At 40.1% G+C, this 13,544-nt stretch overlaps 1 protein-coding gene across 3 annotated transcripts in view; it reads right to left on the minus strand.

Moving 5' to 3' along the window:
* The window catches only part of BRWD3 (bromodomain and WD repeat domain containing 3), a 51,009-nt gene that overhangs the window by 22,930 nt on the left and 14,535 nt on the right, over window positions 1-13,544 (minus strand). For all 3 annotated transcript variants that reach the window (XM_053955555.1, XM_053955554.1, XM_053955553.1), the window contains exons 7-18: window positions 11,216-11,376; window positions 9,998-10,219; window positions 8,537-8,637; window positions 7,845-7,915; window positions 6,900-7,000; window positions 5,723-5,763; window positions 4,213-4,317; window positions 3,099-3,252; window positions 2,539-2,673; window positions 2,010-2,138; window positions 1,384-1,609; window positions 570-740 (exon numbers count right to left, since the gene is read on the minus strand). In XM_053955555.1, coding sequence (XP_053811530.1) covers window positions 570-740; window positions 1,384-1,609; window positions 2,010-2,138; window positions 2,539-2,673; window positions 3,099-3,252; window positions 4,213-4,317; window positions 5,723-5,763; window positions 6,900-7,000; window positions 7,845-7,915; window positions 8,537-8,637; window positions 9,998-10,219; window positions 11,216-11,376 — 1,617 coding nt within the window. The remainder of the gene's footprint in view (window positions 1-569; window positions 741-1,383; window positions 1,610-2,009; window positions 2,139-2,538; window positions 2,674-3,098; window positions 3,253-4,212; window positions 4,318-5,722; window positions 5,764-6,899; window positions 7,001-7,844; window positions 7,916-8,536; window positions 8,638-9,997; window positions 10,220-11,215; window positions 11,377-13,544) is intronic.

The raw sequence follows: 13,544 nt of genomic DNA on the forward strand, positions 1-13,544 counted from the left end.
TTTCAATTTTTAATCACTTTGTGTATTAAAAATAAAATCACAGTAGCAGAACACTTAACAGGAAAATAATCTCAAGCTTTCTAAGGAAACACTAAGACAGAGCAACATATTTATTTTATTAGCACTGATGCTCAGCCTTGTGCTGCAGCAGGAAACCATTAGTCTGTCACAACACTATTCCACTGACAGCCCCTAATTATATGCTTTCATTTTGGCATTTTGCAGTTAAGAAGTTTCATCTCTGCACTAATATCAAGACAATACAGTGAACTTCATGCTTTTTTTTTTTTGGGAAACTGGTTTATAGCAGGAACAATTCCAGTCTAATAACTCCAAACAATCAGATACAGCCCAGTTAGACCATTGGGTGCCCTCAGCTGCCCCTTAAATTTATAATTCCTCTGCTGGAATCCACAGAACATCCCAGTGCTCCACAGGGGTTAACAAGGTGTACAAGAAGAGGAGAGAAAAGCATCTTCAAAGACAATGTGTCAAAACTGACATTAACACTTTGATCAGTCCTTCCTGTGATGAGGAAGGAACTGATGGAGATGAGGCTGGACACTGACCTCCATTAACAGAGTGGGATCTGTTGAGTGGAGGGTTTGGAGGAGTTTCTCCTTCATTAATTAGTCTCAGGTCTTGTTCCCTCTGGAGCTCTCTGATCATTCCATCAAGGATACTCTCATCCTGGTCATTGGTTTGCTGCCCGATGACTTGTTCGACCACCTCACCATCACCTTGACAAGAACAAAACCACAAATGCTGATAAAATGATGGATTTCTATATTAGCAAACAGCATAGAAATGATCCCATTTAGAACTCTGCACCACTGTTTGTCTGCTCTGCAAGACATCTGATCACCAGCTGGCTTTCTGCTCTCATGTAATAAATGGAGGCAAAGTTTAGAAGAAAAGTTACAATAAAATCCTAAAACTCCAGACCACGTGTAGAACATAAACACAACCCATCAGAAACAGGACAAAGAAATAATGCTTCAGCAGGTAAGAGTGAAGGTCTTTTTTTGGAGATCAGCATTTTACTAAAGTTTGTGTCTCCAAGAAAAAATAACTGTTTTAAAAAACAAAAGCTGGTTTTCCACGTCTTCCTCACTTTCCTGCTTGCTTTTTGACATCCATAGTTACAGAGGTTAATAGACAATGCTTTAAACATCTGCCATATACCTGGGAAAAAATCCACAGATTTTGGAATACTCTTGCCTCCAGTCAATTTGATTCCACACATAACCCCCACCCCAGCCCCTCTTCTACCTGTATATTGAATTTAAACCATTAATTTATACATCCTCACAGCACCATCCCAGGAGCTGGTGCTCAATACTGTGCCACACTTGTATTATTCATGAGCTTCAGACAGAATACCATTAGCCACATATCCCAGCTGAGGAATAAGTTGTTCATCCTTGCAATTTTCCCTCCCTGGCACCAGCCGCTGGAATCTCGTGGGATGAGGATTTCCATCAACATCCACCAGGAATGGAGGAGGCATAAGGTGTGGAGCCTGTTGAGTCTGCTCATCCAGCACATAATTATTGGCATCCCGGATCAGGGGCCGGTAATCCGTGTGGAAGAACATCTGATCAGGAATCTGAAAGAAAAGCAATTTAGGAAATAAATCAATGGCCATTTGCAGCTGTCTTGCTGCTCTGGAATGGCTCCCATAAACCACAACTCCTACACTTGGGATCAGCACAAGGAATGTTGTGACAGAGAACAGATTCCTACCACAAATGTGGTTTATTATCAAGGCCTGATGCAGAAATTCAACAGTAAAATAGGCCAAGGGAGGTGGACAGAGAAGTTAATGCCTTTCTCCTCTATCTAGAGAGTCTCTTGTCTAAATCTTTTTGATTTAGATAAACAGCAACTGCTCCATGACCTAACTATTATTTTGTCTGGGGCAGGATGAGGGAATAAATTGTAACACAAATACTTCTAAGACAAAATCAGGTCAAGACAGGGAAGAGTTTAAAATTCATTCAACCCACCTTTTCATAATATTTATTGCATCCAAAACCAAATAGTAGCAGATGTCCATGAGAGTCTGTGCAGGCAAAATGCTGCCCATCTGGTGAGAACTTGCAATCAAAAACAGCTCCATGGCCTTGGCCCTCAATCTGTACCAAGCACAGAGAATTCCTTTCACAACCAGACACTCTCTGTAAGAGCATTTTCACAAACATTTCCCCATGCTCCAACACGTACTGAATCTTTATTCTGTGACTTCTCATCTTGCTCAAAACTGATTTACACTTTTATTTATTAGAGTTAAACTGAATAACAAAGTAAAACTTCGCATTTTCTTTCTGTCCTGAAATTTCAACCCAACTTTTAATGTATGTTCTGGAACCACCACCTGGAAGTCTACATTTTATGTTAATGGCAGACATAGGTCAAGATCACCAAAGATCTCAGAGCTGTACTGGCTCTGGAGGTATTTAATGAAATCTGATTTTGTCTCATGACAAAAGTTTTGTGAAAAACAAAACAAAACAAACCTTCTGTGATCTTTCTTACCATGTTAAAATAATTGCGAATTTTTGTTCCTTTGTCTATATCCCAAACAAAAATATTCCCATCGTGTCCCGCCGAAAGCACAATCCTTTGGTCAAAGGGATGAGCCTCCAGAACAAAAACCTCATCGTCGTGACCCTGCAATGACAGCAGGGGGAAAAAATGAAGTTTTATTTCTCCATGTGGTATCTCCAGATGTGCTGGACGTCCCAGATCAGGGAGTCACCCAGGACTCCTCAGTTTACTGGAACTGTGCTTGGTCACCACTCCTGCCACAGGTTTGGCAGTGTCACTGCTCAGCACTGCTGAGATGAGGAGGGATGGGGAGGAAGGAGACATCAGGGCACAAATGGAGCCTCCAAAGGGTTCCCTGTCAGCCAGCCATCACCAGGATTCTGCAGACCAGCTCCTGTCCCCATGGTGCACCCTCCTCCTAGCAGGCAGGGGACAGCTGGATACGTCAACATCAAACCCCTGTCATGGGAATGGTGATGAGTTCAGCCTCAAATCAATCTCAGAGTGAACTACATCCTCCTGGGATTCCCCCCTGGAACTGTACTCACAGATAAGCTATGGAGAAGCTGCCCTGTGGACGAGTTCCACACTTTGAGGAGGAAATTGTTGACTGCAGTGATGACGGTGGCATCGTATCGATCCCAAGCCACCATGGTAACCTTCAGCTTGGTGACCTTGTCCTCTCCAGATGCCACATTGTTTCTAAGGAAATCAGCAATTTAAAAAGGAATAAATCAGTAACTACAGATGGAAACACTTAGGAGAGCTAATTCAGTATGAAATTCGAGGGAGGATGGATCACAGGCACCTCTGTGACTCTGGCTAACGCAGGAGAATGAAGGATGGTTCTGCAGTGGTAAAAACCAAATACGGGAAATATTCAGTGCCACTGAGAGCTCTATTTCCTTAAAAAGGACATTTTCTCCTCTGTTCCTAAGCCATCATCCTTCCCTACCCCAATTTTTCCTTTCAGCTTTATTAGCCTTTTTTCCTACAAGGCATTTTTCTTATCAGTCATTAATATCAGTGAACTCCACAATGAGCAGGAACCTGCTAAATAAATCCAACTCACACTTCCGACTGCAAACACTGCAAATGCAACCACTGAAATATGGAGAATTCTGCAAAGCAAGTGCCTAATGGATTTCTCCATTTCTGCTCTTTGTTGTTGTGAATATTCAATTACAATTCAATTACAGGGCACTTAAAGAAGTCACTTGAGGATCTCAAAAAGAAAAACTCAAAACCCTAATTGAACCTGAGAACCAAACACTAATTTCACCTCTTACTTGGAAACCAGAGGTAGAAATACAATGTTAAGAACCATGTTGGATGGATATATATATATATTTTATATATATATAAAAGCAAATTATCACTGGGACTCTACCAAAATCTCTTTCTGTGAGATAGATCATTTGACATTCTTATTTCATGTATAAAATACTAAATATTCCTCAACCATTACGATAGGGAAGTACCAACAGATTATTATTTATTTGGGAGTGAATTAACTGTGTAAGTTGACAAAGCCACCACATTTTCAATACATGGATGGAAATCAACTCAAAATGGAAGCAAATAACCAGTTTTCAATGGAATGACGGATTTAGCTTGCAGGTAAATGTGCCCATGAGGTGTGTTCTGCTTGCTGTGCTTTACCCTGTCATTTTTGTAGCCATATCCAGGACCAGACTCTTCCAGTCATGCTGATGGTAGTGCCAGATTCTTGCTGTTCCATCCCTGCTTCCACTGACAAACCTTAAGCTGTGGGGCAAAGGGAAAAAAAAAAAAAGCCATGAAATTCTGAATAAAGATGGTTTCATCCCCACATGGACACTAAGAAATTATATATATTCACACTTGGAAGTGTGTACTTGTGCATCTCTACTTCTCTCACTCATGAGGTTACAATTTTCCTACCAGACACTGGAGGTACAAGAGAGTTTCTAGCCCACAACATTAATTACATTTGGCTCCAGCAGCAGATGGCCTTGGAATGACTTCAATGTCGTAATTCATACGAGCTGCACATTCCCTTTTTAATGACATCAGCAAATCCCTGGAGCAGCTCAGAGTGGCAGCAAAGAAAGGGAAACTGAGTGCCAGGAGTCTGGCATAAATTATAATGCATTAACTTAGGGACAGGGTGAAGACAGGCAAGGGAAAGAGCCAAATGGAGCACAAGGAGGTTGTCCTGCCTGTGGAGCTGAACAGGAATATTTTAATTTTTAAACCCCTCCTTATTAAAAAATGTCAAGTATGCAAACAAATGTATTTAACCACATCATAATGCTTTGGCCATCGATGTCACTGAAATGATTTTTGTTGAGGAACTGGGAAAAAAGCTACTCAGGTAATAGATTTTCACAGGATGGCCAACACCTTTGGAAGTATATTCCATTTATATACAAAATTACACTTAAAAGGCAAATCTATTCAATTTTATGAAGTAATTGTTTCCCCTTTTCAGTTTCCCTGGTCTGATTTTTTTTCACCGTGATGAAAAAGAATTTGAAAATGCTTGTGACAAATTGATTTTCTTCTTAATTTTACCTCTTTATATTAAAATAAAAAGGAAGGTACCCCTTTTCCATTCAAAGCATTGTTGCAGAATATAATTTCCAGTGAGTATGTGACCTCCTTCCCTCTCACATGGCTTGGAAGGAGCTGGTGGTATATTCCCACATAATTCCACATGACAAAGCTCTCCAAGTACAGGTGCACAGCTACAACTGGGCTTGGAAGGCTCATCCCTTAAACCTCCTGCCCAGCAAAATAAGGAACAGGAGCAAAAGCTGAGATACAAACATCTGTATTTACTAACTTTTCCTTTAGACTACATTGATTACAATGCTCTTCCTCCACAGGCAACCCCTCTGGGGGCTACCTGGGAAGGTTCTGACACAGAAAGGTTATAAAATTTGGGTTCCAATTTGCTGCTTGAAAGAAAAAAACAAATTAAAAGCACAGTTACAGAACATTTTTGTTGTTACAGCATAGGACAACGAGTTTGAGCTTGTGGACATGACACACATCTTGCAATACACTGCAATAACTTGTCCAAGATTAAGCCAAGCCCAGAGGCAAATCTTCCTGTGCCAAATTTTCCATGCAATGTTGTTTGGAAAATTAAATATCATCACTGTCAGGTCCAAAACTCAGCACTCACCTGTCACCGTTGTTACAGAACTGCACTGCAACCACTTTGTCCTAAACAGGAGGGAGGAGAACAAAAGAAGTGAAAAACTCAGCCTAAAAGATGAGATTTTCACTTAGCAAATTGAAAAAATGTCAAAAAATTCAAGTACAGAGAAGTTGTATTTGAAGTTAAAACTTCACCAGACAAATTGTGTTAAACACTGAAACAGGAAACTTCAGAGAGGTGATGGTTTCCTGCAATTTTTACCCCTAACATGAAAGTGTATCAAAAAATTTAATCAAAAAAAAAATGCACACCTTGGTTTTATTAGCACTCACAAATCGTTGAGAAACAAATGTTATGTTTTAGACATAGTTTTGCCCTTTTTTAAATTTACCCAATACTTGTGCTGGCTCCATGATTTGCTCTCCTTACTCCCACTGATGTCTCTATCTCCTGGTAACTGGGATTTGTTTTAGGGGGGCTGACAGCTGTCTGCAGGATTAAGAGTGGATTTAAAGAAATTAAAGGAATTAGAGCTTCTTCCAAACCTGTTCAATACAGAAAAAATCCTTTTCTTTTGTGAGCAAAATCCTTGTTAGATGAGTTGGCTTGGAGACTTCAACGTGAGAGCCACGACTCCCACTGAAGTTCAGGGAATCAATTCAGAACTTGGGCTTAATCCATAAAATGTTCCCGAGGTGGTAAATTAGTAGTTTGAATTTTTATGGGAACCTTTCTGCATTATCTGAAAAAAATATGCTTTTAAGCTTTATTTTCTAAATGAAGTTACCATCGTGATCCAAATTTTGACAGCACAGTCCAAAATCTGAATTACTTTTATGTGGATTTAACTAAACATTCAACAGCAATTTTAATAGGAAAAAATGACATTGTGCAATGACATTGTGCATTGAACCCATTTTAGTTCCTCATTCCAACACAGAATTTTTTCAAGAATAAGGGAAAATAAGTTTTCTGGGGAATGAAATACATAAGGCCTACTTTGCACACACCTCTTGCCTCACAGGGAATTAAAAACAAACACCCCACAAATTTCCAAGCATTTAAATACCACAATGTTGAAAGCCAAACAAATTCTAGACAGTAAATAAAAAAAAAAAAATAGGATGTACAGAAATCAAGTTCCTGAAATGAGGAAAAGTGAGGAGGGAAAAAGAGATTTTCTTTTAGATTTGCCTCTTACAGTGTGAGATTCCAGCTCAGCCATTTTCTCTGGAGATTCTGAGCCCAAATAATAAATTCTTATCACGTGGTCAGTACTCCCTGTTGCAATGAACATGCCACCTAAAACAGAGAATTCTCTGTGAGAAGAAAAGTCATCCAAGGAACAACTTCATTTAACTTCATTTATTTTAATTTGCTGCTTTCTTGTCAAAGTAGCAAACCAGTTTTAAACAGAAAATTTCACTATGAACAGGTAAATGTCAAATATAATATTTAAATGCAGTTTCAATATCTGCTTGACACACAGAATTTTTTTGCTGAGTCGGGATGCAGTGATTAAGGCATTTTATTGTAATTTCTTTACAATATTGTTCAAAAAGGGCACTATTGTGTGGTTTACTGCATTGAAATGGGTTTAGTTAATTCAGGATTTCTGGCTTTAAAAAAGGAGTGTGGCTCTCCAAAAGTTCTCACTTTCAAAAAGCAAATTTAGTGAGCAATTACATCAATTTCTTTGCAAAAATCAGTATTTTTGCTCATTCAAAGCTGCAAAGGAGGTTTGTTAAGCTGAGATTTTCCAATACATTGAATTGATCCTCTTAGAATTCAGCCAAATTTGGAAGATTAGCAAAAGTGTAATCTTTGACAGAGGATTTCCACAACTTTTCACTCAAAAACTTTACAAGGTAAAGTCTTAAAAGGATGCTACAGAGAAATATTTCTGATGTGCAAAACAAGAGACTGAAAGCCTTGGAAGTGGTCAAGCTATTTTAGCTTAAATTATAGGGAAAAAGAGAAAGAGCAGCTTGAGACAGACATTTTGCAGGGAAAATTTCCAAGAATCACAATTTGACAGGAATAAAATTAACTGGAAAAGGGTTTAACACTATTTGTATTTAAAGAGAAGTAACAGAACTGTCACCAAAGCCCCAGGTTCATGAAACAGCTGATGCTGGACACGTACCAGAACTGAAAGATGAACAGGAGATCTGAACACCAGGCCTGGACCTCTCTGCAAACTTCACAGGACGATCCCTACATGCAAAACACAGTATTTTTTTTTTTTCTTCTTTATTCAACACAGCAGGCTGGAGTCAAGCTCATCTTAAATCTCTTAATTTTATAATTCTCACATAAGTTTGCTGGAATTTATTTTTCATTTTAGGAATTTCCTTTCTTAGTTTAATAAGAAAACAGTAATTCTGTGAACTGAGAAGATTATTGAACTGATTTATCATTATCCCCACCAATTCAAATCTATTTGAAACAGACCCTGCCAGACCATTATTCCAATGGCATTTCCCCTGATTAAATATGGGTTTGATGACATCTACATATGTACATTCTTCTGATTAAAAGCAAATTAATTCTCCTGCCTGTACATTTTGGACAGGGATTTAATCCTGAATGTAAAACCTGGAATTTCTTCCCCAACTTTGGCTTGCAAAGCACAAAACCTCAGAAATAACAACCCCAATCTCTGCCTCCCCTTTGTGTTCCAACACCACAGAATCCCAAAGTGCTCCTGCCCCACACACCAGTTTATTGAGTAAGAAAACACCCTTATTTCATTATCTCAGCATTCCTCTCCATGCCAAAATTAAAAATAAATTCCTCCTTGAGTTAAAATAATTGTAATTATCTCAACAGTCTCACTTGAATTTCATGGTGTTCGCGTGCCACTGCCAGAAACAGATTGTTCCGTCGGCACCAGTGGAAGTGAGGTATCGAGTTGTTCCTTTCCTTGCTGGAGAGAACTAAAAATAAAAGTTGTAACAATTAAACCATCCTCTATTTTCTCTTCTTTCACTCTGGAAACTTGTTGACAAGAATGGTTTTCACTAACACATTAGTTTCTCCCCAGGAGTATAGAGAGCAGGGGTAAGCACAGAACCAGAACTTCCATAAAAATAAAGCTGAGGAAATGGAAAACACCTACATTTTGGTTAGGAATTCTTTGGTTTTTACCACACAAAGGAAATTGGAGAAATGAAACAAGCCCAGACCCTGTAAATGGGGTAAAACCAGTTCTTTTTAGGATAGAACTGGATCAAACATGGCAAATACAACTATTCCTGCATCCAAGCCCAATGAAGAACAGCTGCACAGCAGGATCCCCTCTCTTCTGTTTTCTTAAACCTCTCTAAGGAGTGAGAAAGCTTTTTATTCTTAATTCCATAACTGCAGCAATACCTTTAATCCTTAGGCTACCTGGTAATTTGATAAAGGAATCCAGCACTGCTTCCTCAAAAAGCAGTGACTGATTATATTTTAAATTATATTATAAAACTTTCAGTTTTACAAAGAGCTTGAGAGAAACACACACACACACATATATATACATACATATATACATAAACAAACAATACACCAGTTATAAAGCCAGGTTGGAAAATACATTTCTAACACAATCACCTTTACGTGGTTGAAATCAGACAAAATTGGAAGTGAAGGGAAGATGGGGAGAAATGAGACTCTTGGGGAATACTGGCATGAAGGAGAAGCCTGTGCTGAATCCAAGGCAGCATCACTCCAGGAGAGAGGGATTCTGAGCCAAACAGCCCCACTCACTCTCCCCTCTCTGTGCACCACTTGCCAAACTGCGGGGATTGTCCTTTTTATCCTGGAATTTTGGGTTTTTTTTGAAGGCTTCTGGCACTTGTGAAGTTTTTTTAAATGAAAATCTGCATTTGCTACAACATCCAGAGCAGCTCTTTAAGCTACAAGCTAAGATAACAAGGAAACAAGAAATGGGGAGTAAGGAATTTTAACTGATCCTTCTGAAAAACAAATATTCTCAGTGAACACAAGAGTGTTGGGTCAGGTTGTGCCAGGAGCACAACCAAAGATGCCAAACACATCAGCGAGTTGAGCCAAGGAGATGCTGCTGCTCTCTGAGTTGCTCTAAAAGAGCATCAGATCACCCATTTTGTAGACCTAAGGAAGCAGCAGCGGGATCACACAGCTAAAAGCACATGGAAGCAGGAAAATTATCCCCTGGGCACCACAGCATTGAGTTAACCAGGAAAAACACCCTTGAGCTGGGACAAATCCCAGACACGGCTCTTATTACCAATCTAATGCAAGGCTTTAGGGGCAAACCCCATCAGTCCTTACCTGTATGGAAGTGATGGAAGCTGAGTGGCCCTGCAGGACTGCGAGGGGGGCGCAGGTCCGGAGGCACCACACCCTGACCACCTTGTCACAGCTGCCCGCGGCCAGCAGCGTGTTCTCGTAGTTGACGGCCATGTCCGAGATCTCGGCCGAGTGGCCCCGCAGGGTGGACAGCAGGCGCCCGTCATCCGTGGCCCAGATCTTCACCAAACAGTCATCTGACCCCTGAAATTCCACAGGAATCCCCAAAGGTTACAGAAAATATGGGGCACGTTCCATGCACGTCACGCATGGATCACCGCGGATGGACGGGGATCACAACTCCCGTGAACTGACAGGACAACTCCGTGGGATTCCACAGAGGCCAATTTTAGGAAGAAATTCTTCCCTGTGAGGGTGGGGAAGCCCTGGCACAGGGTTCCCAGAGAAGCTGTGGCTGCCCCTGGATCCCTGGAGGTGTCCAAGGCCAGGCTGGACAGGGCTTGGAGCAGCCTGGGACAGTGGAAGGTGTTCCTGCCCATGGCAGGGTGTGGGGGTGGATGACTCTGAAATATTCCATCCCATCCAAACCATTCTGGGATTCTATGATTCTATGAACTGTGGAGCCTGGGAATCATCTTATGGAGTCAAGGATTTCAATTTGATAAAAGAATATCATGAAATCACTGGATGGTTTATGCTGGAAAGGAATCTGTTTGGAAAGCAGGAACACCTTCCACTATCCCAGGTTGCGCCAAGCCCCATCCAAGCTGGCTCCAGGCATGGGGCAGCCACAGCTCTTTGGGCACCTTGTGCCAGGCCCTCAGCTCCCTCATAGAGAAGGATTTCTTCCCAATATCCCACCTAACCCTCTCCTCTGGCAGTGGGAATTCCTCCTTGTCCTGTCACTCCATGCACAAGGATTAACATTAACAGCTAAAAATGCAACATTCATTTGAAAAATCTGTTGATTTTTAAATATGCCCAACAAAAAGCAAGGGCATCACCACAGAAATGGATGTCAATGCATTCTGAGAAAAAACTTAAAATAATTGTCATGTATTCACTGACACATTACAAATCCAGGAAGGTAAATTTAGTAGAAAAGCAACTTGCAGCTGAACAAAGTCACATCTCCATCTCTATCAGCGACTAAGAGGCTGTTGAGGAACTCAAGAAAGAAAGAAATCAAACCAAACAAAGCAATCTTCGAAAAGAAAAAGGTCCAAATTTTAAACTTACTGTAAAAATTCTCCTCCCACTGCGATCAAAGGCAATGCAATAAACAGAGGAGAGGTGCCCCAAAATCCTCTTGTGCATCTTCATGTGTTGGTAGGTGGATGTTGGGAACAAGTGGCTGAAACGGCCACATCCAGTTAATTGCCTGGCAGAAAGGATATGAACTGGCAGAGAAAAAAAGAAGCAAAAAGAAGAGTGAGACATGAATTTTGTCCAGAACTCAAGAGTAAATAAATATTAAATCAAATATAGTATTTATTAACGACTTTATTATTAGAATCAGTAATAAATCTGAACCTCTTCCACCTTGTCAGAACATTTTGTCCAGTGTTATAAAAAGAAATCCCACTCCTGATGGAACCTTTCAGTACCCACCACAGGCTGCACCTGCTTCCTTACCAAAAATATAAGCAGAATGAAAAGTTCCCACCACAACTGGGAGTCATTCCAATGTTCAATTCATGAACAGGTAACAGATACACTTATCCTACACAGACGTGGAAATTCTTTAAGGAAAACGTTTAAGGAAGAAAGGAAATTCAGGAATTTTAGGAAATTACATGTTACTAATATCAATTACAAGAAGAGTATAATAATAGTTTATTTAAAGTGTTTTTTGGTGATAAAAGAAGTGATAAAAGATGATACAAATCTTTCCCTGGAATGGCTTCCTGATCATATGTAGGGCCAAAGGACTTTCACATCCACATCCTTGCATTCCCATGGCAGTGGAATTGAAGAACAAGAAATAGGTGGCACTGATGGAAAACTCCCAGTGGAGGAATGGCAGGCAGGAGAAAGAACTGCAACCACAACAAACTCCTTCCCATTTCCACGGCCAGCAGTCCTTGCAAGAACAGCCTAAAACCTAAATGCACCAATCCACCCTGTAAAAAGACTGGATTGACTGGGTGCACAATTTGAGACCATTTTGGGGGTATTTAATTTCACCAATTCTCTCCTATTTCTGTCTTCCCTAACCTATCCTCACTCACAGCACTTGAACTTTGGATTTGAAAGTTTTGAGAGGGTTTTTCAGTGGCACTTGAGGATCTAACAGAGCTGTGCTGGTGGGTTTGTGGAGTCCCTGTGATAGCAGATCCCCTGGAGCAATTCCTTATCTTCCCCTGCACCTTGATGTGGGCTGGGCTTCACAGGAGCCCCACAAAGCTCTTTAGTGCCTTCCACTCCTTTAGCTTAAAAGTCTACTGAAAAACTCGAGCCATGTCTTAATTGTCTCATGATATCGCTGCCAATCTACCCAAAAAAAAAGATCATGGAATACATTAAAAAATTAATCTACAAAGTCAAGAAGTGCCATTTCAAAGAGTTCCTAACCCACAACTCCTTGTGTAAATTGATACCATTGAAGTATTTACACACAAGGAAGGAAAAGAAATTGTTTCCAGCTTTAAAGAAAGCATTTTTGTGCCTCAGTTTTAGGCTCTGAAAAGTGGATTATTTTTAATCACTCAACGCAATTGAAACATGACACGAGGGGAAAAAGCTGCATAAAAGATGCTTGCAAAAGCCATCAGGCTCCAGCATAACCTCACCTTCAGTCAATATTTGCTTTGCATGTAAAAACACACATTCAGCAATACTAAAAAGCAAAACACACTAAAGCAAATTAATTTACTACCTACCTACTATTCAAATGATACCTAATATTATACAGGGCTGTTAAACCAAACTATCTCCCTGAGCAAAGTAAAACTGGAATTTTACACTCTTTTTCCTACCTCTAACACAGAGATCCCACAGTGATAAATGCTCAAGGTACCTCAGCTTTGCCTACACATTATTTTATTTACTCATCGAGTATGACAGCTTAAAAGCTGAATTCTTAAAAAGATTACACCTCCCTTTCCCCTACCCTGTGTGCCAACAGAGACATGGAGTCATTCAGCAACATGGTGATTCTGCTGTGCCTTTCAAGGTTTCAAGCATTTCAATACATATCTATGTATATATTTAAATACATAATAACAGTGTATCTGCCTGCAAGCAATTTCAAATGGCTCTGAATATTTTTTTAACCACACAAAGAACTGTGTGAATCAAAAAAGATACATTCTCATGTCAAAACATTCCTAATAATCACAATATTTTCTGTGTCCCCCTGCAATCCTTCTGAACATTTACCACTGCTGTTTGTTGTAAATCCCATGAAGGAAGCACCAAAATCCCACAATTTTGGCAGCTCACTTTTCCGGTCGATTCCCAGCCTTGCAATCAGTTCAGCTTCAGAGGATATGAAAGTAATTTCTTTTTTTTTTTTTTTTTTTTTTTTCCTGTGTTTATTTCCCTATTTGCACAAGGGGGATAAAAC

The sequence above is a fragment of the Vidua chalybeata genome, chromosome 14, assembly GCF_026979565.1.
Source record: "Vidua chalybeata isolate OUT-0048 chromosome 14, bVidCha1 merged haplotype, whole genome shotgun sequence".
In the NCBI taxonomy this organism is placed as follows: Eukaryota; Metazoa; Chordata; class Aves; order Passeriformes; family Viduidae; genus Vidua; species Vidua chalybeata.